Below are 23616 nucleotides of genomic sequence, written 5' to 3' on the forward strand. Positions count from 1 at the left end.
TTAAATTGCCAAAAAAAAAAAAAAACTTGGAGGAACCAAGTTATTATTATTCAAACATACAATGTTAAATGGATTGTTGGGGTTAGCGCAAATACTGTTTTAGTTGTTTTGGCTTAATTTTTTAAGAACCCCATTTTTTGATGGTGTAAGCTCAATCGAGTCAAGCCATGACAACGGCTAAGTAATGAAATTAGGTCAAGTCATGACAACAAATTAAAATATCCTAACTCACTTCTAATCTCACTACGAGTAGAAAATAAGGTTATAGTTTATGACAATTCGAGCCACCTAGTATCACATCGAAACACTTAACTAGCCACATGACACAAGCATGAATAATCTTACGAAATAACTAATGTGATTTGATACCATTATCATTGGAATAAAGCTTATCGTTAAGTTTTAAGGATGAAACAAATAAAACACGAGACACATACGTGAGTAGATCTATTCCGGGCCGATCCACGTCCACATGACTACATGATCCAAGCCCCATTTTAATTTCCAAATACAGAGCAGGGCACCTACTTCTGAACTGACTGCCTTGAGCAAATCAGAAGAAAAGACGACGAAGTAGGGTGTGCAGAATAAGCGGGAAACCAAAAACACAGGAAAAAACTCAGAGAGAGAGAGATGACGGAGAAAGGTAAAGGAGGAAGGGTTGGAAAGGGAGTAGAGTTAACAGTGGACGAGAAGTACACCCAGTGGAAATCTTTGGTACCCATTCTCTACGATTGGCTCGCTAACCACAATCTTGTTTGGCCTTCTCTTTCTTGCCGGTATACCTCTTTCTCTCTCCTTTTTCTTCTTCTTCTCTTCAAATTAGGTGAAATGAGTGTTGGGTTTTTCTGGGGTTTATGGATTTTTCAATTTTTATTTCTATTTTTGGGTAATTTTGGAGTGAAATTTGGGTGTAATTTCATAAAAATGTAATTTTGGGATTGTTTCTAAAAACAATGTGATGATTATGAATGTGCTTCTTTTGCTGGGATGTATACTCACGAAGTGTGTGTTATTGATTGTGGCATGAGTTTAATTTTTCTGGTTACATGTATATTTTCATGTCAATGTATGCCCTTTTTTGATTTGTAATGTATGCTTTTATATAGTGAAGAGTTGTATATTTGTGCTTATTAAACGAGAGGTACATTACAATGGCACATTACCAAAATCCATGAGAGAAAAGCTTATGTTTTTGACATGCAGATCTGCATTGTTATATATCCTTGAATTTCTTAATATTACTGTTACCTTGAGCTAGTTAGAGGTGAGACTAAGTACAGTTGGAGGTCTTTAGACCCTGCAAGGGAACAAGTCATACTGGGTTGTTGTCGTGGACACGTGGTGGCAGTTTTCTTATATGCAGAAACACTTAAAGGAAAGCTAATTTAGGTCTGTGGAGTTGATGTTTGGCTGTAATAGGAAAGTATATGATGAGAGTCTAAAAGATGTTTGGTGATGGATTGTTTGTGCTGATCAAATGTATTTGTTGAGGGAAAACATAAGATGTTAATTTGATCTCCAATGTGATTGGGGATCAAGTTTTAGGGTTCAAGTTTTAATGCGGAAATCTGGGTAAAGCTGTGTAGATATAATTTTAGTGTTTGATTGTTGTCTTGTTTAAAATTGTTTATGGAAAAAATAAAACTATGTAAAATTAGGTAATTCTCTTATATTTTGCTATGATTGCCGTGGATTTCCCTTCAAAGTGATTAAAAAAATTGAGGATAACTAAGCAAACCAATGTTTAAACAAAGTAATACCCTGTATTCAGTAGATTTTTTTTTAATAATTAACAAATTAAACTAGTGAAATTTCACATTTTTATTTTTTATTTTATTTTGTAGATTCTATAATTTTACTTTTCTCATTGCTGTAGTTTTACTTTACTTGACAGTCCATATTTCCACATCAAATTACTTTCCAAACACAATGTTCCTCTCCATGTCCATTTAATTTTTTTTATTTATTAATTTTTTTTTTTTTTGGAAGGGGGGGGGGTTGATTGTGGAGTTTAAAAATTTTAAGCATTAATTTAGACCGTTAATGTGATGGTTGTATTTTGCAGATGGGGTCCACTTCTTGAGCAAGCCACCTACAAGAATCGGCAGCGTCTTTATCTCTCTGAACAGGCAATTTCATCCTCATGATTTATCTTTTCATTTAATTTTGTTGCTAAGTTCTATCATCTTTTTACTAAATGATGATCCTCCTTATCTTTATTTTCAGACTGATGGGAGTGTTCCTAATACACTTGTTATTGCAAACGTTGAAGTGGTTAAGCCTAGAGTTGCTGCTGCAGAGCATATATCTCAGGTAATATCATCTTTGCATGCTAACTTCTTTGTCAGAAATTTTCTTCTAAACTTCGTTTTCTTTTTTGATCTTTGTTATCTCAGTTTAATGAAGAGGCTCGCTCTCCGTTTGTAAAGAAGTTCAAAACCATCATACATCCTGGGGAGGTATGCTTATTTTTCCGTTGCCAAGGGGTTAATTAATAATCATGTAGTGACCTTGCTTGTTGAGCACTTTCAAACTGTTTCATATAGTTTTGTTATCTAGGATTGATGGAAGCTAGATGTTCTGATATTATAATATATGAAGTATATTGATTTGATATTTGAGTCTTTTTTGTGAATCATACCACATGAAGTATTCCGATTCTGTGTTGTCTTGAGAACTTGACCAAGTTTCAGTGATATTCAAACTATTTATTTATCTCTAGCTCATATTTCATTGCCCTACTTGTTTATATAATGATCACTACTAAGTTTGTATGGAAGCCCAAAGAGAGCTGTTGTGGCATTTGGCCAACTATATTTATTGAAAAATGTTAGTGAAGATCCTTCTAACTGCAGTGTGTAAGAATTCATTTAGATAGATTGCAATCTCTACAGAGTACGGACTAGTAGAGGGTGATTGTAACTCTAGAACAAGCTGATCTACACTCCCTCCCAAGGCCCAACTAATCCATAGTTCTCCATGGCTATACCTGCTTGATGTTCAATTTTAAAATTTTAATATAGTATATGCAGAGAGAGGCCAAGTTTGTCTTGCTAAAGTTTAAGTTTTACTACATACTTCTGATGATTTCTTTCGTCATTCTAGTTTGATTTCAGTGCTCCTTTTGTTCTAAGTAGTGATGCATCAACAGCTCTCTTAAGAAACACTTGCTTATTTTACCTCTTTCTCCCTTGGGACAGCATGATTATGGTTAACATCATAATAATTGTGGTGATTGTTTTGCATTATTTATGCATCAAGAGCTTCTTGTACCTGTTCTGTTTTCTTGTGTACTTCGTTCTCATTATCGTCTCCCTTGTACTTTTTTTCTTGGTACCTATACTTAATACATTTGCTTTTGTTCAGGTGAACAGGATCAGAGAACTCCCGCAGAACAGTAACATAGTGGCTACACACACTGACAGCCCTGACGTGAGTTATTTGTTTAATTAAATCCGCGTGTTCATAACATGAGCATGGAAATTTACATGTTATTTGCAGTACTTTATTCATGCTGCTATTCCTTGATACAGTAAGTTGAAAGTAATATAACGTGTTGCTTCCATTCAGGTATTAATTTGGGATGTGGAAAATCAACCTAGTCGTCATGCAATTCTAGGAGCTCCCAGCTCTCGTCCCGATCTGGTGGGTTTCATCTGAAGTTACCTTTGTTTACACCTTTTCGATGTTTTGTGCTTGAATATTACATATTTTTTTCTTGATGACGCAATAATTAGTTGGTTCAAGTTTTAAATTAATATTAATTTAAAACTTTAAATAGTTACTTGATCCCTTGTCATGCAGATATTGACTGGACACCAGGAAAATGCTGAATTTGCTCTTGCAATGTGCTCTTGTGAACCAATGGTGCTTTCAGGAGGTGTGACTCTTATTTTGTTATAGTACCACTCCAGTGATTCCACAAAGTTTTCTGTCATTGTTGATAGAAATGTTGACTGTTGAGCCTAGTTCTAGAATGAATTACATGCTTTGCATTGTTAATAAATTGACATTACAATAAGCTCTTACAATATGAACATGTTGAGTAAATCAATTTTCTCTATAATGATTTATGAGCCTTCTTTGTACATAATGATTTTCCAAAATGTTTTCTGGCCAAAGAGATTTATCTGACCTTCAACTTAGGATGTTGAGCAACTGAGGTTATGGCATAGGTAGGTGGCAGAGGTTATTAAAAAAATAGAAATAAGCAACTGACCTGTAGCATGTATGGAAAGACATTGCTCAAATGTGGTCTAAATAAGAAACCTTGATATGATGTGGTCTACCTTTTTTTTTTTTTTTTTTTGTAAAAAATAAAATATCTTTTGCATACTTAAATGATTTCTAATTTTCTACTATGGGGAAGCGCTTTGTGTTGTAAAGGTGTCTTTTTTGGCAGCTTCAATTCCTAAGAGAAGAAAAAGGGTATGGTGCACAGTGCACTACTATAAGTCCTATTATTGTTGAATTAAACATTTAGAAGGGAGTCAATCTCCACCCACTTCCATTTATTTTAGAGGGCTTCGATTCTAAGTGGCCAAGTGGGAGTTGATGAACTTTCTCTATTTAAAAATTTTGATTAGGTGTTTAAGAAATGTAGAAAGTACTATATCTACCTTCAAAATCTGACAAATCATCTTGCCACTCTGGCAAGAAAAGTGGGTCTTATTATTTAATTACTAACATAACTATTATAATGTCTCTGTTTTTGCATATATCTCACCTACCTTAACCGCAGAAGCAGCTATTTCGCTTCACGCTGGTTTTTTGTTGCTGTGTTTGATTATTTAAGTGAGCCTGGCTACCGGTTTGATCTGCTGAAACATGGGCCTAGTTATAGTAATTGTTTATGTGTCCTGTGCTCCTGTTCAATGAGGGTCTATGTGATTTTTGGTTGACCTCTGGGGTTCATGTCTTCTTACTTCATTATGAGCTCTGAAGTTATTTATGTTAACATCCTGTAGGCCGTAGCAATGATGGTTTCATTAGGTTTTACTGATGTATAATTTTGCTGTTTGTGTCATCTGGTAGTGCCCTTTTCAGTAAATTTTTATACTCGTCTGGAATTATTGTCACCTTGATAGTGTACTTTGAACTAGCAATGCAATAACTGATCCATACAAAAATATTACTAACTAGCAATGTTTTTCCAAGCAGGGAAGGATAAATTAGTGGTTTTGTGGAATATAAATGATCATATCTCAACGCTGGCAACAGAACCAGGGGCCGCAAAATCTGCTTCTGCTGGCAGCAATATAAAATCAGCATCTAAGACTGGCGATGGAAATAATGGAAATGCAGCTAGTCCTTCCGTGGAAGCACGGGGCATTTATAAGGGACATGATGATACTGTAGAGGATGTGCAATTTTGTCCCACTAGGTAGCTTGCTTGATCACTGTTTTGTGTGCCTAAACTTGTGTTTCTCTGAAATATCTGGACCAAGTATGAAGAAAAGTTGTTCCTGATATATCATCTGTCTACAGTCACGAACAGCATCACATCTATACTATTGTATGTTAAGTTAATTGGACTTGATTTTAACATCAATTATCCACCTCAAATACTCAATAACTGGACATAGGTATGGAATTTTGACAGTGACACTTCATTTTGGATTGATAACATGCAAATTTTCTTTTATAAGACCACACATTTAAGTGCCTAACATCTGGAATCGTAATGTTGTGCCTGACATTAGTAACTGAGTTAAAAGAAGTTAGTTGTCTGAGGTATACAAGGTGATACTGTATGTCCTGCAATTTTATTTTCTTTCTTTATTCTACACATAGGGTTAGGTTTTTTTTTTTATTTTTTTTTTTAAAAAAAAAAATTCTTCTAAATTTAACATTTTCTCTATGTGTGTGGAAGTGCTCAGCAGTTTTGCAGTGTTGGTGATGATTCTTGCTTAATACTATGGGATTCAAGAGCTGGATTGACTCCAGCTACTAAGGTAACATCTCTGAACTTGGTCATTCCATAATCCATTCACCCCAATTCCTGATGTGAGAGAATGGAAATTGGTTGGTGTGGAGGTGATTTTGTAAGATACTTAGATTTCATAATGTTACTTGCACAATCGGCAAACTGTGCCTAGATTTTCAAATTGCAAATCAAACTATTTTTTTATTTGTGTTTTTAGACATAGAGCTTAACTTCCTTTATTATCGTGTAAATCCCATCCAAAGACTGGCTTAATTCTCTCTTGTTGGCAGATTTTTAGTTTCTGCGTTAAACTTTTCTTTTGGACTCTAAATCCTATCATTATTTTTCACTTTTACCCTCATAGAATATTCTTATTGAAGTAGCATGCCCATTCCTCTATCATGTACATTACTCCTTCAGGCTCATGATTTTCCTTTAGAGATGACATTTTGACAATTGTCTGAATAGATTGTTGGTTTTATTAACTTTTACGGTTTTACTCCCTATAATAAATACCTTACATATTCATATGTATGGTATCTTAAGCAGTTATAGCAGTATTGGAATGCCCTTATGCTTGCTGAGCCAGCTTAGCTATCTCTGACGACATATTATGTCCCACCAGGTTGAAAAGGCCCATGATGCTGATTTGCATTGTGTTGACTGGAATCCTCATGATGAAAATTTCATTTTGACTGGGTACGTGCTTTTTGTTACTTGCTACTGGTATTTGAATGTATGGATTTGGCTCTCATCTATCGCAACTCTTTGTGCAATCAGATCAGCTGATAATTCTATCCACATGTTTGATCGGAGAAATATCTCTGCGGGGGGAGTTGGATCACCTGTCCATAAATTCCAGGGCCACAACGATCCTGTCCTTTGTGTACAGGTTAGCATATCTTTATTGAACTAGCTTCCATATATTTGCCTATTTGGTTATCTTGTGGAATCTAAAAATTTATTGTATCTAAAGATTTATTTTGATTTTTGATACAGTGGTCACCACACAATAGATCAGTTTTTGGCAGTGCTGCTGAGGATGGCCTGTTGAACATATGGGATTATGAAAAGGTATGGATACACTATTCTTTTGTGTGAAGGTGTGAAGAAGTTTTTCACTCTACTTCAGTAAAGTCTATTTGCGATCTCTGTGAATACAAAAGTGTACTCCTTATTAAATATTCTGGCATAACTTTCAGTTGAAGATCTTAAATGTAGGGGAGGAATCTCTATAATCCAACAAATAATTTTCAGCAATTATATACTCTTCTAATTTAGTAATTTGTCTACTTTGATGGGAAACCTTGTTTTCATGTTGTCTAGAACAATGCCTGAATGGCTGAAAGGAGTTACAGCCCTTGTGGGCTTGCATGGAACTCCATGCCTACTCAATATTTCGATGAGAGTTTCTATGGTATTCTACGTAAATAAATAATAAAAAGCCACGGCTAGCCATATATGTACATGGCTCCAGCTGAACTTTTTATAGCAGAAATGATTGTTTTGCAATCCCTTACCTTGCCATTATTTTACCTGCATGTTCATCACTTTTATTCTGCTTACTTCTAATCAATTGTTATTTTTGATAATACTCAGATTGGTAAAATGCAAACAGATAGTGGAAACAAAACATCGGAGTATCCAGCAGGTTTGTTTTTCAGGCATGCAGGACACAGGTATGGTGACTTATTTGCATTTGATAAGTTATTATTATTATTATTATTATTATTATTATTATTATTATTATTATTATTATTATTATTATTATTATTATTATTATTATTATTTTTTAATTTATGTGTATAATGTATAATACCATCTGCATACTCTTTTCTTTCTTTGGAATAGGGACAAAGTGGTTGACTTCCACTGGAATTCGATTGATCCATGGACTATTGTCAGTGTTTCGGATGATTGTTCAAGCTCTGCTGGAGGTGGAACATTGCAGGTATCAATATTTTTATTGCTAGCTTGGTCTTATGCCACTCTGAGCTATTAACCTTTTTCTAAATTGCTTCACTGCACCTGGAGTGTTGTTCAAAATTTTGCTAGCAACTTCAATTCTCAAGCATCAATTTGGCTGAAGTGTTTAGCTCCCTATGTAGATTATATACTTAAGTGCGTCATGCAGGCACATCATGCATTTATTGTACGCCATAATTTTCCATCTCCTACACAAACCTATATTAATGTGCTTTTAAGATAGAGCATAAAAGGAAGATAGAATATAGCTTTGTTTTGCTACTAGTTATTGCCACTCTTCCTCCACTGTGTGCTTTTGCTTGTAGAAAAGTTAACGAGCATCTGTTGCTTCATGTCCAACATCAGAAAATTTCCATGATCTTAAATTCAGGACTGCATGCAACAAGAGGACCAAGTTTCTTCCCTTAAATGATCTGTAGTTACCACTTTTTACTGAAACTCACTTCTTTTCTTTCTTAAATCTGTTGCAGATGTGGCGCATTATTGATTTGCTTTACCGACCAGAAGATGAAGTCCTAGCAGAGTTGGACAAATTCCGATCCCATGTAACCACATGCTCCTCCTAGTTCTTTCAAGGATGTTAGAACAGTTTAGGCGGCTGACAAGAAGTGGTTTAAACATGGAAGAGGGTGCATGTCTTAAACTATTTCGAATGCATGATACTTTTATTTTATTCTTTGGTCTTTCCTGGGTGAAAAACTTCCCACTGTTTGACCCTTTCACGAATGTAACCTTGAATATTGTAGTTTCTTGCCCATTCCTCCTAAATCTGATATTCTCAGTCATTTAGGACCTTCACAATCCGTCCAAAATCAATAGTCATATATACTGTGCTGAATTGCTGATATGCTCAGAAACTTATTCTGTATTACATGCGCCTCGTTTCGTGTCACGTTAAACCATTCATGAATGCTAAACTATGTTTGATCACTCCTCTAGATCTACATCTGAAAATAAAGAAATGTAAAAATAGAATGGTGGTCTAAGAAAAACGTTTAGAATAATAATTAGTACGGATTACAAGTTTTAGTACACTGTTATACAAGTAATTGGGAAAGTAAATGTATGATTATGAGGTGGCCTAGATTAGAGCGTAGTGACACGCGCTATTAGGGCCCACCTGACAGTGGCATTAGCATATGTATTTGTTGTTCTTATTCTTTGCTTTTGATCATTGGCCGGCTACTTGAATGTCATGCTACCAAAGTCGGTGCAGAAAGGTTGTAGAATTATCATCTCTTTCCATTTCATTTGACCCCTTTTTATTTATTTTTTAATTTCTAATTTTATTTTTTACGAAATTTTTTTTACAAAAATAATTCTTAGTTTGTTTATTAACTACACTAGAGTAGGGTAAGGGTAGTCAATTCAATACTCAATAGTACAAGGAAACATAGCTTGTGGGATGAGATGTTGTCAAAACACAAGAAACATGCACATAGTTACATATATGACATGCCAAATAAATTTTTTTACTTGTATTTGAATACGATTAATACAGTTGAGTTTTTTACAATCAAAATACATTTTAAAGAATGTTTTATGTAATTTAGCAAAAATTGATTGACACAATGTACTCCGTAGTAAATGTACGGAGTAATTTCTTAAAACTAAATTTATACTCCATAATAAATGTAATGAGATGAATTGTATATGGAGGACATATGGATAAGATATTTGATGTTCTTTAATTTTTATCCCACAATTCACAAATGCTTCGCTAGGTCGACTTTGATTCATACATATCTCTCAAAGAAATACTACGAGTAATATAAATTTCACTTCAAACATTTTTAATAAGTAAAAAAAAAAATGTATCCCACCATATGAACTTACAAGGTACTAGGATTTGTTTCATATTTACATCACTAAAATTGGAAATATAAAATTTTACTATTAATAGTAAAAATAGCAAAAACAATGATACGTAAATTATTAAAATCAGGAGTAAAGTTAATTTTTTTTAAAAAAAACACCATATTTAATTTCTGGGAGAGAATACCAATACAACAACGACGGACGCATTTAATAAAAAAAATAATCTCTACAAATCTCCTTCTTCTTCACACCCCTATACACACAGACGAGATCGTCATCTTCCCCCTTTTTTATTTTCTCTCTCCAAATTTTCTCTTTCTTCCCGCTTCTTCTTCGATCCTTCTTCTTCAACCTCGTGCGCAATCGGATCAGATTTGACTAAATGGGTATTTTTCTATTAACTTGTCAATTTATTTGATAGAATTTTTACGTTTTTGTTTGATCTAATTCAATTCAATTTATTAATTTTGTTTCCCTGTTTTTTTTAACAATTGATGATGTTGCTTCGGTTATGTTTCGTTTCTAGATTAATTTAATGTCGGTTTTTTTTTTTGGGTGTACTTTTAAATGCGGGGTTAATCGCGCCGTTTCTCATGCAATTGCTTTATATGTGATTTTCAGGTGTTTGGGATAATTAATTTAGGCTTTAATTTTTAGAAAGTATGCTGTTTATTGCCCTAATTTGAGTAATTGGGGATCATGAAATGACTAGTGTTTGGCTCAAATGTTGGGGGAAGTGATAAAGATTTTAATTTTATTAACTGGGTTATTCGAATTTCCTTTTTTTTTTTTACTGTTGGTAGGTGAATTATTTAGAAACTTTTATTTTTGGGGGGTTATGAACTTCGTGATCGTCATTTTAATGGGTTTTCCTGCTAGTGTGCTTTCATTGGTAAGATTCTAGTTCTTTCGATGACGGGTCATAGAGAGTGTTTCGGTGTGTATTGATTCATTGAGACTTTTGCTGCTTCTGAAATTTGGTTGTTTTTATCAAAACTTAATGATTGGAGGGCAGAATGTTTGGACAGTAGTAGCAATATGAAATGTATCTGTTAGTGTGCTTTTGTAGATAAGATTGCAGTTTTAATGCTGTGTTTGGGTCTCAGAAAGTGTTAAAATGGTTTATTCATCGATGGACATTGGTTGAAATTTATATCTTATCGCGATTGCTTCTAATGACGACTAAGGCTGGGGGAAAGAAGGAAAATTATATTATCTTCTTCAAACTGATATTCCGAAGCAGATCGTCAAGAAATCCCATTTATGTTTAACATTCTTTTCAAGGTTTAGAATCATGAATGTATTGCCTTACTAAAGTTATGTCTATTTTTCTCAGATAATGATGATAGATGTTGTTCTACCCAGCTGATTGATGGAGATGGTATGTTCAATGTAGCTGGGCTCGAGAGTTTTTTGAAAGGAGTAAGGCTGGCAGAATGTGGACTTTCATATGCCATAGTCTCCATCATGGGTCCACAAAGCAGTGGTATGTCTTACCTTTTTGTTAAAAAAAATGTTGAAAAAATTTATTTAGCTTATAACTTAATGAATGCTGTTTTATGACTTTACAATGTATGGAGTATTGCTTGAACAAACTAAGTGCAAATAATTTACCAATTTATGCATCTTAAGATGTATGTATATCTTAAAACTATTGTCTCTTGGCTATGCTGTATATTAGCTGAACTTTTTTACGAACATATCTTCTTTAGCTGCACTTAATTTATTTTAAGAAATTTTTTACCCCCTTCTTGCTTGCACAGTGGTGTTATATGACTAATGTGGCTGCATCTTATTTAGTGATCACATTTTTTTTTCCTACAACAGGGAAAAGCACTCTATTGAATAATTTATTTGGAACCAACTTCAGGGAGATGGATGCATTTAGAGGAAGGTAATTAGATATGTTCTTATCCAAATTGTGTTTGTTACCAAAGATAAAATAGTCATTTTGATGGAATTCTATATTCTCTAGGTCTCAGACAACCAAAGGTATTTGGTTAGCAAAATGTGTTGGGATTGAGCCCTGTACTCTAGTTATGGATCTGGAGGGTACAGATGGTAGAGAGAGAGGAGAGGTGATTATAATTTCCCGTTTATTTATCTTCAGCTTCAGATTTTTTCGTCCACTTTCATTGATATGTTCTACATAAAAAAATCTAAACCCTTACTGAACTCTTCTACTGACATCTCTAGGATGATACTGCTTTTGAAAAACAAAGTGCTCTCTTTGCCCTTGCTGTTTCCGATATAGTGCTTATAAACATGTAAGTGCATAAGCTACTTGTTCTGCTTTCCTGATTTTGTTTGGCTTTTTTTTTATTTTTATTTTTTTTATTTTTTTTATTTTTAAGAAAAGAATATTTATTCTTATATGTGAATTTTCTCAGTAACTCTGTAATTGATGTAGGTGGTGCCATGACATAGGACGTGAGCAGGCAGCAAATAAACCGCTATTGAAGACAGTTTTCCAAGTACAACATTGTTTCTCTAATTTAGTTTTATTTGTTTTTGCTATCTGAAAGCATGCTTTATCAGACCTGCAGCGAGGCTCCTTGTACATTGATTGATGTATAGATTACGTTCGCATTAATTTTATTTATGGCGGTGCTTTCTTATAGGTGATGATGCGCTTGTTTAGTCCTCGTAAAACAACTCTGATGTTTGTGATACGTGATAAGACAAGGGTGAGTTTATCTTCTATCTCTTTCTGGAATTAACTTAACCCTCATGAATAGTGAATGTTGGCAATTTTTAGAACTTGACCAGTATCTCTATTTTCTGTTTGTACCAGACGCCCCTTGAAAATCTTGAACCAGTTCTGCGAGAAGATATTCAAAAGGTGATTACTTTGTGCTTTTTCATTCCATGACCAACTGTGACATTAATGTTTTCTGACCGTCTTTCTCCTGCTAGATATGGGATTCGGTTCCCAAGCCACAAGCACATAAAGATACACCCCTGAGCGAATTTTTTAATGTAAGCTAATCTTTCAACTTCATGTTGTGGAACGTCAATTTGACTCTAGAGCTTCTAGAAGATTTGACTAACGAGAGTGTGTTGTCACATTTGCTGTCAACTTTGCCAGGTTGAAGTTGTCGCTCTTTCCAGTTATGAAGAGAAAGAAGAGCTTTTTAAAGAGCAGGTATGTCACTGAGGTTCCCTCCCTCCCTCTCCCATTCTGTCTTACTAATGCCTGCTTGTAATGCAACTGTGACGATCATTGCTCTTTCCTGATAAAACTTCTTGGCTAATGTTAGTTTTTCACATCTGCTTTTCCCTCTTTCTTATCTTTTTTGTTTGAAGTGGGAGGGTTGTAAAATGAACCAGAGAGAAAAGTTTGTATTTCTTATATTTCCAATATATAGTTTTCTAGGGAATCCTACCAAGTTGATCTGAAGTTTTGTTTCTAAAAGCTAAAACTAAATCTGGAACTGCAATGTAGTTTGGTTAATCGACTGATGTATGGATATTATTATACTCTGTCTGACTTTCTGTAAATGGATGAAGGTTGCTAATTTGAGGCAGAGATTCTACCAATCTATAGCTCCTGGCGGGCTTGCTGGAGATCGTCGGGGAGTTGTGCCTGCTTCTGGCTTTTCTTTCAGTGCTCAACAGATATGGCAAGTTATTAAGGAAAACAGGGACCTTGACCTTCCTGCACACAAAGTAATTGATTTAACTCATTCTATATAGGCGTCAAGGCATATGTTGTAAGATGTGATAGTGCTCATGGCTCAAGTCCTTTTCAGGTCATGGTGGCTACAGTTCGATGTGAAGAAATTGCCAATGAAAAGTATAGCAACTTTACCCAAAATCAGGTATACCTTTATTTTGATCCCCTCATCTATGTGTGATCTTTTGTTGATGATCTCTCTTTTCTTAATGCACTTCTTAATTCTGCTGGTCTATTTGCTGCTATATTTGCAGGATTGGCTTCAGCTGGAGGAGGCCTCGCAATCTGGTCCTGTTGCTGGATTTGGAAAGAAGCTAAGTGCAATTATTGGGGACTGTTTATCTGAGTGAGTATAAATTTATTAATTTTTCCAAATTCTGTTGTGATCATATTGCCTCCCTTTAAAGGGTATTTTCTTGTATGTTCAGTATTTCTGTTGTTCTTTCTCACTGGGAATATTTCGTCAAGGAACAGCTTTTGGATTTCTTTTGTATTTCTTTGTATCTTGCTATTTTTCCATCCTCTCTGGTTTTGTGGTTTTTTTAGTTACATGTACTTTCTATCTTCTATTCAGGTATGATTCAGAGGTTATATATTTTGATGAGGGTGTTAGAACTTCCAAGAGGAGGCATTTAGAAGATAAATTACTGCAAGTAAAGTCATCTATACTCTTCTAAACTTACAAATATATTGTACTTCTGCTAGTAATATATGTTATGTGTGGGAGTGAAACTAGGCTAGCTAGCTGTGACATTCTTTTATATCTTGTTTTTTTTTTTGAAACTGTACATCAGTACATGTCAATATAATTGCAATCAGGCTAGCAGCTAATAACGGTTTTTTTCTTGTAAATTTACTTTATTGATGCTTACTGTATCTCTCTTTTCTGTTAATTTGTATTAGCTTGTTCAACCGGCTTTCCATTCCATTTTGGGACATATACGGTCTGGAACAGTAGAGAAGTTTAAGGAAGCATTTGACAAAGCTTTGAGTAGCGGTGAAGGGTTTTCTGCTGCTTCACACAGATGCAAACAGACATTTATGAATCTATTTGATGAAGGATGTGCAGGTAAAACCTTTTTATTTATTATGAACTTACCTGCATTCATTTTTTTCCCCTACATGAGGTGGCAAGGTGAATTTGCTGTGCTTACATCAGTAATCATCCTTTAGGCATTGACGAGGTTGTGTGGCCTGAGGGTAACTTTTTGATAGGATTTATTTGTTTTGCACTTTTGCAAGGAAGACTAAAGCTAATATCTCAGCAAATCAATTATTTTTTAACCCTTTTCTCTTTGAACTGAGAAATGGCTATTATATGAAGAGAGGTCAAATTTGATCCTACCATGAAATTTTTAATGAAGTAATCTTATAATTTTACTACTATTTTAGTTTGCACATTTGCTATGATTGAATAAGCCAAATTAGGAGACATGTTGCCTATTTCCTTTTAAACTGGTGATTTGTTATTGTAAACCTATTCTACCATGAAAATCTGTATGAAATGAACTTGGATATTTACCTTTTCTTTGTGCAGATGCTGTGATTGAACAAGCAAGCTGGGATACTTCTAAAATGAGGTCCAAGCTTGTCCGTGATTTGGATGAATATGTTGCTACTGTTCGTGCTGCCAAATTGGCTGAACTTACTTCCAGTTATGAGGTATTACTACCAGTTATCTATAATGTCTTTGTGATGTGCTCTTTTTTTTTTTTGTTTTTTTTTTTTTTTTGAAACTTAATTTGTCAGATTTTTATCTAAATTGGGCCTGTATGTAGCTTTAAGCCTGTAACACCTCTTTTTTCCTCGTTTTGTGAAATCTTATGAGCTACTGTAAAGACATTTAGATTTAAAAAAGGTGAAGAGCTACTGACATTCTTTAGCTCCTTAATCCATACTATGGTACCTGACATATACAGTTATTATTACTTTCCAAATTCTCTTTTTTTAAGAATAAATCTATAAAACCTTTTCAAGGAGAACTCAAGAGCTACCAATGCTCTCTATCTCCTTATGTCAATTGAGCAACATCTAAATTGGTTTTGCTGGAGCCTGAAGTTGGGTGAAATGCTTGTAGTCTTGGCCAGTCTTAGAGCTGCTTACCTAGCAAAAGAAGATAGTGGATTATGCCATAGGCATTGGGTAAAACCTTTCACCAAGCTTTCATATCCTTCTGATTATATCCATCCTAAGCCCTTATAATTATTTCCTTCTTTTCAAATTTATTGTGTCGAGTGAACCTACAGTAACTTTCACAATGATATAGCCATATAGTTTTTTAATGTCCTTGGTTAAATTTATTGTGGAATAACTAATTTATTCAAGCTTTGTATTCTTTTCTAAATACATTGTTAAAATTGATCTTTAACATTTTATTTACCGTGCCCATTGCAGGAAAAATTAAACGAGGCTCTTGCAGGGCCTGTTGAGGCACTTTTGGATGGTGCAAATGATGAGACCTGGCCATCAATTAAAAAAACTTCTTCGACGTGAGACTCAGTCAGCAGTTTCTGGCCTAGCTAATGATCTTTCTGGTTTTGACTTGGATGAGGTAACCAGAGACAAAATGGTAGCAAGATTAGAGGATTATGCAAGAGGTGTGGTTGAGGGAAAAGCCAAGGAAGAAGCAGGAAAGATATTGATCCGTATGAAGGATAGGTAAGGGCCGAATATTGTGAATGTGCAATTTGGTAAATTAGAATTCTTTTTAGTTTCTTTTGAGAGCTCTGAGTATGATTTTCCCCTTTCCCTCTTGTTTAGATTCACGATGTTGTTTAGCCATGACTCCGACTCAATGCCGCGGGTTTGGACTGGGAAAGAGGATATTAAGGCTATTACAAAACTTGCTCGTTCTGCGGTATGATATTTTGGTGAAATTTTGTTGCTTTATGTATTTGCTTTCCTCATTATAATATATAATTTATACTGTTCTACATTGGTAATGTAAAATGCTTTTGCAGTCCCTTAAACTGCTCTCTGTTCTGGCTGCAATTCGGTTGGATGACGAATCTGATGATATTGACAAAACATTAGTTCTTGCTTTAGTGGATAAAAGTAATTCTACTGATAGGAGTCTGACAGTGTCTGATCCGCTAGCATCAAGCAGCTGGGAGAAGGTGTGCTTCTTTTACTTTTAAATGCTGTTAGATTATATGTATTGTTTTCACTTTCAAAGTTTTATTAGAGGCATTAGCATAGATGGTAAATTATTAGGAGCTCAAATTTGTGACCTGCTATGTTGCTTAGAACCATATGCTTCTTGCAACTTACTCATTCCTCTACTAACTAATTTACACATTACTAAAAATGGCAAGGACCCTCTAATATTTAATTGTTTTTCTATCTTACACAATGGCCCATCACTTTTAAGGTTTATATTAAAATAATCCTCATTCCCCACTCAAACATTCCACCAACTTCACTTTACATTAAACAATTCAATAAAATTACCCCGCTCAAACTTTTCTTAAACTCTGTGCCCAATTCAATGTGTCAATCAGATGAGAATGGATGGAGTAATTGTTTATTACTATTCTCAGACTTTAATTGACTAGCTTTTCTTCAAGGATTGTTTGGAACTTTGGCGGTGGTGGATTTGACTAGGTTGAGGTCAATCTCACACACCCAACCTCAGTTGGAGAGAGATTCATATATGAAACGATTTGGAATTCAAAAGATATGGTATTGATTGTATTAAAGAAGCTATAGAACCCGGGGGAGGGAGATTGTGTTGGAGAAATGGTTGGATGTATCGGACTGATTTTAAGAGGTGGCATTAGGGTCCATTGAGTTTGTAGTAAGTCAGTGAAGTTGGGTGAAGTCGTGGAGGTAGTGCACTTGGCTTATTGGAAGCTTAATGAATACGGAGGACATATCTTTTGACCTTGCTGTAGCAGGATTACTACTGGGTAGTGGTTGTTGAGGGTGTTATTGGTTTAAGATTTTAGTCAATTCCTAGCTCCTTACACAATTAGACTTGTAGATGGTTGGTGTGTATCCTCCATTCCAATCAATTTCTCTTGCATGTCAAGCTAAATAGTTGAGGACTTGAGCTTGTATCATAGATGGTTTACTGTCCAGCAAAAAAGCCCATGCTGAGAAGCTCCCGACTTGTTTTAAGAAAGCTTACTGAGTCTGCACTCATCAGTTCTGTCTAGTTTTCTGCTGTTTAGAATAGTTATTTTACTGAAATTTGTCACTGCCTTTTTTGTGCTGTTTGAAATAATAGGGAAAAAGTTATCTGCTCTCTATAATTATAGTCATCATTTGAAATTATCTCCCCAGCGCCATGACATCTCTATAATTTGAGTGTAGGTTCCATCGTCGAAGACTTTGATAACTCCTGTCCAATGCAAACAATTGTGGAGGCAATTCCAGATGGAGACAGAATATACTGTTAGTCAGGCCATTGCTGCTCAGGCATGAATTCATCTCCTTGAGATCTTGAATCGTCTTCTTGTCTGTTATTTTGTATTACTAGTAACAAAAGCAGTTACTTTGACCTGCTGATTATTTTCTAAAGTAGCATCTGTGTAGCAGAGCTTGTCTTTTTCACATATATTGCTCTTTAATTTCTCAGGAGGCCAGCAGGCGTAGCAACAATTGGTTGCCACCTCCATGGGCAATTGCTGCCATGCTCATTTTAGGTTTTAATGAGTTCATGACCCTTTTAAGGTACAACTTTCTCCATATGTTCATTAATTTCTCAATTCATTCTTATTCTTTTTTTGCTCACTGTTAGTGTTTCATCTTGTGTCAGGAATCCACTTTATCTTCTCGTCCTCTTTGTTGCCTTTCTAGTAAGCAAAGCATTGTGGGTGCAAATGGATGTATCAAATGAATTCCGTCATGGTGTTGTAAGTTTTATTGGTCAAAATTATATTGATTGAAGTCTCTTCTGTGCATGTTGTGTACTGGTATTTTTCTTTTGCTTGTTGTAAACAATTGACAGGACCTCAGTTATTGCATCTCTGATCAGTCAGGCTATTACAGTTCATAATTTTAAAATCAACTGCTATATTTCATGATGTTAGAACTTGAATAGATTAGAGTGATGTTGGAGACAGAATTGTAGATGTAGCATGTTCCTCATGTCTAGAAAGTAAATTTAAGGAGAAAAAACGTAGCATTTGAGCACTACTTGCTGTGTTTTTCTACCTATCTGTGTATTGTTTTGTGATTTGTCTGTGCACTATGTTAGCCTGATTCTGTTTGTGTTTTTTTTTTCCTTTCAGCTTCCTGGATTCCTTTCCTTGTCAACTAGAGTTTTACCCACTGTTATGAACATGCTCAAAAACTTAGCGGAGCAAGGAAACAGACCAGCAACTGCTGGTGCTCACACAAATCCACCCCTAGCAGCTAACAGCTTCAGAGGTGTAAATTCTGACGGTGTTTCATCGACTGGTTCTTCCCATGTAACAACAAATGAAAACGGAACAGAGTATTCGAGTGCTTCTAAGGAAGATTAGATGGATTAGTTTGATTGCATGAAGGAAATGTTCCGAGATTACCCCTATAAGCACGTGCTGCTTCTTAATCGAGGGATGCAGATTTGTACTTGGTCATATATGGCAACCATTATAGCAAGTTGTATGAAACACAGATGATGATTGGTTGAAGGCATCGATTTTTGTCTACATGCTCAACATGCACAGGTCCTGGGTCTCTTATGGAGAACCTGTTGATATAGTTTTTTCATTTTTCCTTGTTCTCTTGTTCTCCCCTCGTTGCTCATGTTATGGGTCTGTTAGATGATGATCCTGTATGGTTTTGGTTCGTATGTCTAAAATGGTTGTGCCTCAGCTTGTCAATTTTTTTTGTAAAAGTTCCATTGTATCTTGAAAAGAAACTTTCTTGCCTAATACGTAGTAGTTGAGATCTTGAGAATGATATGAGCAATTATATAAGTGGACGGATATATTGGATTTAGATTTGTTATCTAAAGAAATCTGCTCTGCTTAGTACTTATTGATTTTTTTAATTTATTTTGAATCTTTTGTTTTCTCAGTCCTCACCCAAAACTTAGAAAATTGCCTCCCTAGAGTCCAACTAATACACTGATAGCTTAACTATTAAGGGTCTGTTCTCATTGACTGAACTCAGTTGAGCTGAACTGAACTGAACTGAATATTTTATAAGAGAAGGAAATTAGGAAATGAAGTGAACTGAATTTCAACGTAAGAGAACAAGTCATCTCAAATATTTCATTACTTGTACTTGAATTAAAGGAGTAATCCGTATTATTTTTAAGAGTAATTTGATTTGCTACCATGGACATCCATCCAAAGAATTAGAGGTGAAAATGATATTTTCTTTGTTCCTCTAATATTGCCCAATTTATGATGATTAAGAAATCGAGTTAAACTATCACAATTAACCTTCACTCTCAATTACGTAAACAATCTACTAAATTTCAGATGAAGTTTGTATTTTGATTTCCTATTTTTTTTTTTTCCTACCATTTACATGTATATATAAGTAGACAATGAATCCGGAAATTACAATAACAATTATAATTTATCCGTTGAGCATCTTATCCTAAGTTGAGACAACCAATAGCACAATGCCATGTAAGCAAGAAATGAATATAGTTCATCTAACAAGAAGTTAGCCACACAAGAAGTTTTGTGGTTGTGGTGAAAGTAGTAGCATCCCTCCATTTTTAAGATCTTTGAAACAAACTTCACCCCACTAACAATTTAATTTGGTGAAGTTTTGGAAAATAATACTCCGATAGTTTGAATGGCATCAGTTGTAATGACTTCTCTTCCACACTTCACCGGGCTTAGACCCCAGCAAGCTTCCTTCCCTGTTAAGACTTTGGTTTGTGTTTTTAACTCTTGTTACTTCAAATTGCATTTTATGCTTTTATCTATGAATCTTATTTTAATATTTTTATTTGTCGCGCTATTAGTTTAATAATGTTATATTGATATATCTAGCATTGTTGTACAAGGATTGTGTTGGGACTTGTTAGTATATAAGTAAGTAGCATGTTAAATTATGGTAAAGCTTAGAAAATGATTTAATGAAGCAATTTAATTGATCCGATTGTTGTACATTTTTTGCAGTCATCAAGTCTGCCAATGAGGGGCAAAGGAAAGGGTGCATTGGGTGCACGATGTGGTGATTTCATCGGCTCATCCACTAACTTGGTAAGTTGAGGAGTGTTAGAGATATGATATCATCAATATCGGAAAATATATATGTCATATATATTTTCCGATATTGATGATATCATATCTCTAACAAGGAGGCTCATCGATTTTGTTCTTGTACATAGTAAAGATTAACTTTGTTTGTGTGATTCACTCCTGGTGATTGATGGACAGATAATGGTGACCTCAACAACACTAATGTTGTTTGCTGGAAGATTTGGGCTAGCACCGTCAGCGAATAGGAAAGCAACAGCTGGTTTGAAATTGGAAGTAAGAGACTCTGGATTACAAACTGGTGACCCTGCTGGTTTTACACTTGCAGACACTCTTGCTTGTGGCACTGTTGGTCACATCATTGGTGTTGGTGTTGTACTTGGTCTCAAGAACATTGGGGCTATTTAAATTTAATGTCTTCTTATATTATGTGTTGCCTTGAGCTTGTAAAATACTCATTTTTAAATGTTACTCGTATTGTGCATTATGCAATGTCTCCATGTTTATTCACATTAATGACCGTCTCTTACAAACTTGTTTATTATATATAATAAGATTGATTCATTGATAAATGATCAGAAAAGAGCTACAACAAAAATTTTAATCTAACAAATGTGTAACAAATCAATCAAAAGAAAAACTTCCTTCAACAAAGCTGCAATCTCTACACTTTGAACATTTTGGGTATCATCTTTGTATCATTGTAATTTACACACTTATTCAATGAAAAGGTTTATTGATATATTGTAGTGTCCAAGATAATTTCCACCTTATTTATCTAATTGGTGCTGTATTTCCTCGATTCAAGCATATGTTTAAGGAGGAAACACAAAACTTCACAACTTCAAGTGTCAAAATGTCCAAAAACAAAAAAATATGGCAACTTTTAGGCCTTAAAATTTGTGTTTACTATGATGATTCAATTTCATTATTCAAAATACAGTTAAAATTATTGCCTAAAAAAATTAAACAGAAGGAATATGAGAGCAACTCCAATGGTAAGCTAATTGTGAAATTAGCTTGCCATGCCACCTAAGATTGCAAAGCTAATCTACCTTGTAGCTAATTAATCCCACAATGGTTAAGCTAATTTTCAATAATTTTTTTTTATTTATTTAATTTTTTTTAATTCCCACAATTTGCTAAGCTAATTAGCTTAGCTAAGCAAATAGCTTTGCCCAGCTAATTTGGTAATGCAATTTCAATAGTTAAGCTAATTATTTATTAGTTTCATAAATTGCAAGTTAGTCCTAATTTTACACTGTTGGAGTTGCTCTGAGATAATGATTTATGCATCGTGTGTTTATATGCCTAGAATTATTATCGGATTAATTAAATTATATGGCCAATGTATTTGGTATATATGAATATGGCTACTTGAACCTACAGCTGTCAAAAGTTTACCCGATCCGAAATACTGACTCAAACCCGATTATTAACCGAACCATCTGAACCCGAAAAAATGGTGACCCAAACCTGACCTGACCTGACCTGAAACCAACCCTAGACCCGAGTTGACCCGAGTATGTGAGACCTGAACCCGAATATGATGACCTGACCTGGAGATGACCCGACCTGAATGTAACCCGTAAATTATTGACCTGAACCGAACCCGACTTGAACCGAAATTGACCCAAACCCGTTTTAACCCGTCACAACCCGAATTTTACCCGACTTGTTACTAACCTGACTTGAATTCAACCTGACCCGTTCCTAACCCGACCCGAATTTTTCTCAACCTGTTACAAACCGACCCGAAATCAACCCGAATAGTTATTAACCTGACCCAAATTCAACCAGACTTATTAATGACCCGACCCGAATTTTAACAGACCTATTACTAACCCGACCAAAAAATTCAACCCGATCTGTTACAAACCCGACCTAAACTCAACCCAAATTGTTCCTGGCCCAACTTCAAATCACCTTAAATGCAATTTAGACCACATTATTATAATTGATCAAAGCATTTTGTCTAGGGAGACCACGTCGGTCCACACTAGCAAAAGAAAGGAGCATCATCCTCAAATTTAAGACTTAAATATAATATATATTTGTTGTATGGTCAAAGGAGATAATTATCTTCCTAAATTATAGACTATAGTTCCCTAGTATATTGCCATATATGTTATAGTCAAAGGAAATAATTAGCTTGATAAAAATGATTAGTTAGTTGAACCCGAATATGACCTGACTTGGAAATGACCCGACCTGATTGTAACCTGCAAATAATCCTGGGCACCGTGCCGTGCCGGGCCGCCGCGGGCCGTGCCTGGCGGGCCACGGGCTGGTTCGTGCCGTGCCGGTCGTGCCGGCGGGCCCAGGATTTCGTGTCGTGCCGTGCCGGCCATTTTCACAGGCCAGCCCACGGCACGGCACGGCCCTCGTGCCTGGCGGGCTCGTGCCGTGCCGGCCACGTGCCGGCCTGCGGGCTGGCCTGCGCGGGCTGGTGCAGTTTTCATTTTTTTTTTTTTTTTTTTTTTTTTAATGACAACATTATAAATTAATAAGTTTATAATGTATATAAGTTATAAAATTATAATTATAAGTTTTATAAGGTAACTTATAAGTTTATAACTTATAAGTTATAAGTTATTAAGTTATCAATTTTATAATTATAAGTTGAATATTTATGTTTTATAATTTGTATATTCAATATTTATATTTATATATTTACTTTATACTATTACTTTAAAATTTAATGTTTATGATTTATTAGTAATTGGTATAATTTTATTTTTTTTTAATATGAATTTACAAATTGTAACAAAACGGGGAAAAAAGGCAAATTGGACTTTGGATGTGAATAATGCGTACTTTATATTATTATTACTTGAGTTGAGAAAATTGTACAATGATAACAATGATAAAAATCATACAATGATGGTATTAAACAAAAATTGGAAAATGATAAAATTGATATTTTTAAAATCGTACAATATACAATAATTGTCTATTCTTCTTCTCCTTCTTCTTGCTCGTCTTCGTCTTCGTCTTCGTCTTCGTCTTCGTCTTCGTCTTCGCCTTCGCCTTCAAGGTCATCGGCTAGTTGCATA

At 34.9% G+C, this 23616-nt stretch overlaps 3 protein-coding genes across 3 annotated transcripts; all 3 read left to right on the forward strand.

The window, feature by feature from the left end:
* Window positions 1-442: 442 nt before the first annotated feature.
* On the forward strand, window positions 443-8786 carry LOC110684309 (WD-40 repeat-containing protein MSI4-like). The gene is made up of 15 exons (XM_021860747.1): window positions 443-779; window positions 2069-2132; window positions 2230-2316; window positions 2400-2462; window positions 3370-3435; window positions 3574-3648; window positions 3808-3883; window positions 5164-5386; window positions 5876-5957; window positions 6555-6628; window positions 6710-6821; window positions 6929-7003; window positions 7529-7608; window positions 7781-7880; window positions 8386-8786. Exons 1-15 carry the CDS (start codon window positions 634-636, stop codon window positions 8479-8481), a joined length of 1419 nt encoding a protein of 472 aa, XP_021716439.1. The 5' UTR covers window positions 443-633; the 3' UTR covers window positions 8482-8786.
* A 1093-nt stretch (window positions 8787-9879) lies between these two features.
* LOC110684311 (protein ROOT HAIR DEFECTIVE 3) lies at window positions 9880-19376 on the forward strand. Its single transcript, XM_021860748.1, is given in 24 exon segments — window positions 9880-10119; window positions 11070-11219; window positions 11561-11627; window positions 11709-11811; window positions 11930-12000; window positions 12144-12207; window positions 12355-12420; window positions 12528-12575; window positions 12650-12712; window positions 12822-12878; window positions 13244-13402; window positions 13486-13554; window positions 13664-13755; window positions 13984-14062; window positions 14313-14478; window positions 14947-15071; window positions 15804-15881; window positions 15883-16067; window positions 16170-16266; window positions 16370-16525; window positions 17724-17828; window positions 17989-18083; window positions 18169-18265; window positions 18644-19376. Coding segments are annotated over 24 exon segments (2430 nt in total). The 5' UTR covers window positions 9880-10115; the 3' UTR covers window positions 18878-19376.
* Window positions 19377-20007: 631 nt separating this feature from the next.
* Window positions 20008-21076, forward strand: LOC110684312 (photosystem I reaction center subunit psaK, chloroplastic-like). The gene is made up of 3 exons (XM_021860749.1): window positions 20008-20231; window positions 20480-20563; window positions 20741-21076. The coding sequence occupies exons 1-3, from the start codon at window positions 20151-20153 to the stop codon at window positions 20966-20968; spliced, it is 393 nt and encodes a 130-aa protein (XP_021716441.1). The 5' UTR covers window positions 20008-20150; the 3' UTR covers window positions 20969-21076.
* The last annotated feature ends 2540 nt before the right edge of the window (window positions 21077-23616 follow it).

Source organism: Chenopodium quinoa, unplaced genomic scaffold (genome assembly GCF_001683475.1).
Source record: "Chenopodium quinoa cultivar QQ74 unplaced genomic scaffold, ASM168347v1, whole genome shotgun sequence".
Taxonomy (NCBI): Eukaryota; Viridiplantae; Streptophyta; class Magnoliopsida; order Caryophyllales; family Amaranthaceae; genus Chenopodium; species Chenopodium quinoa.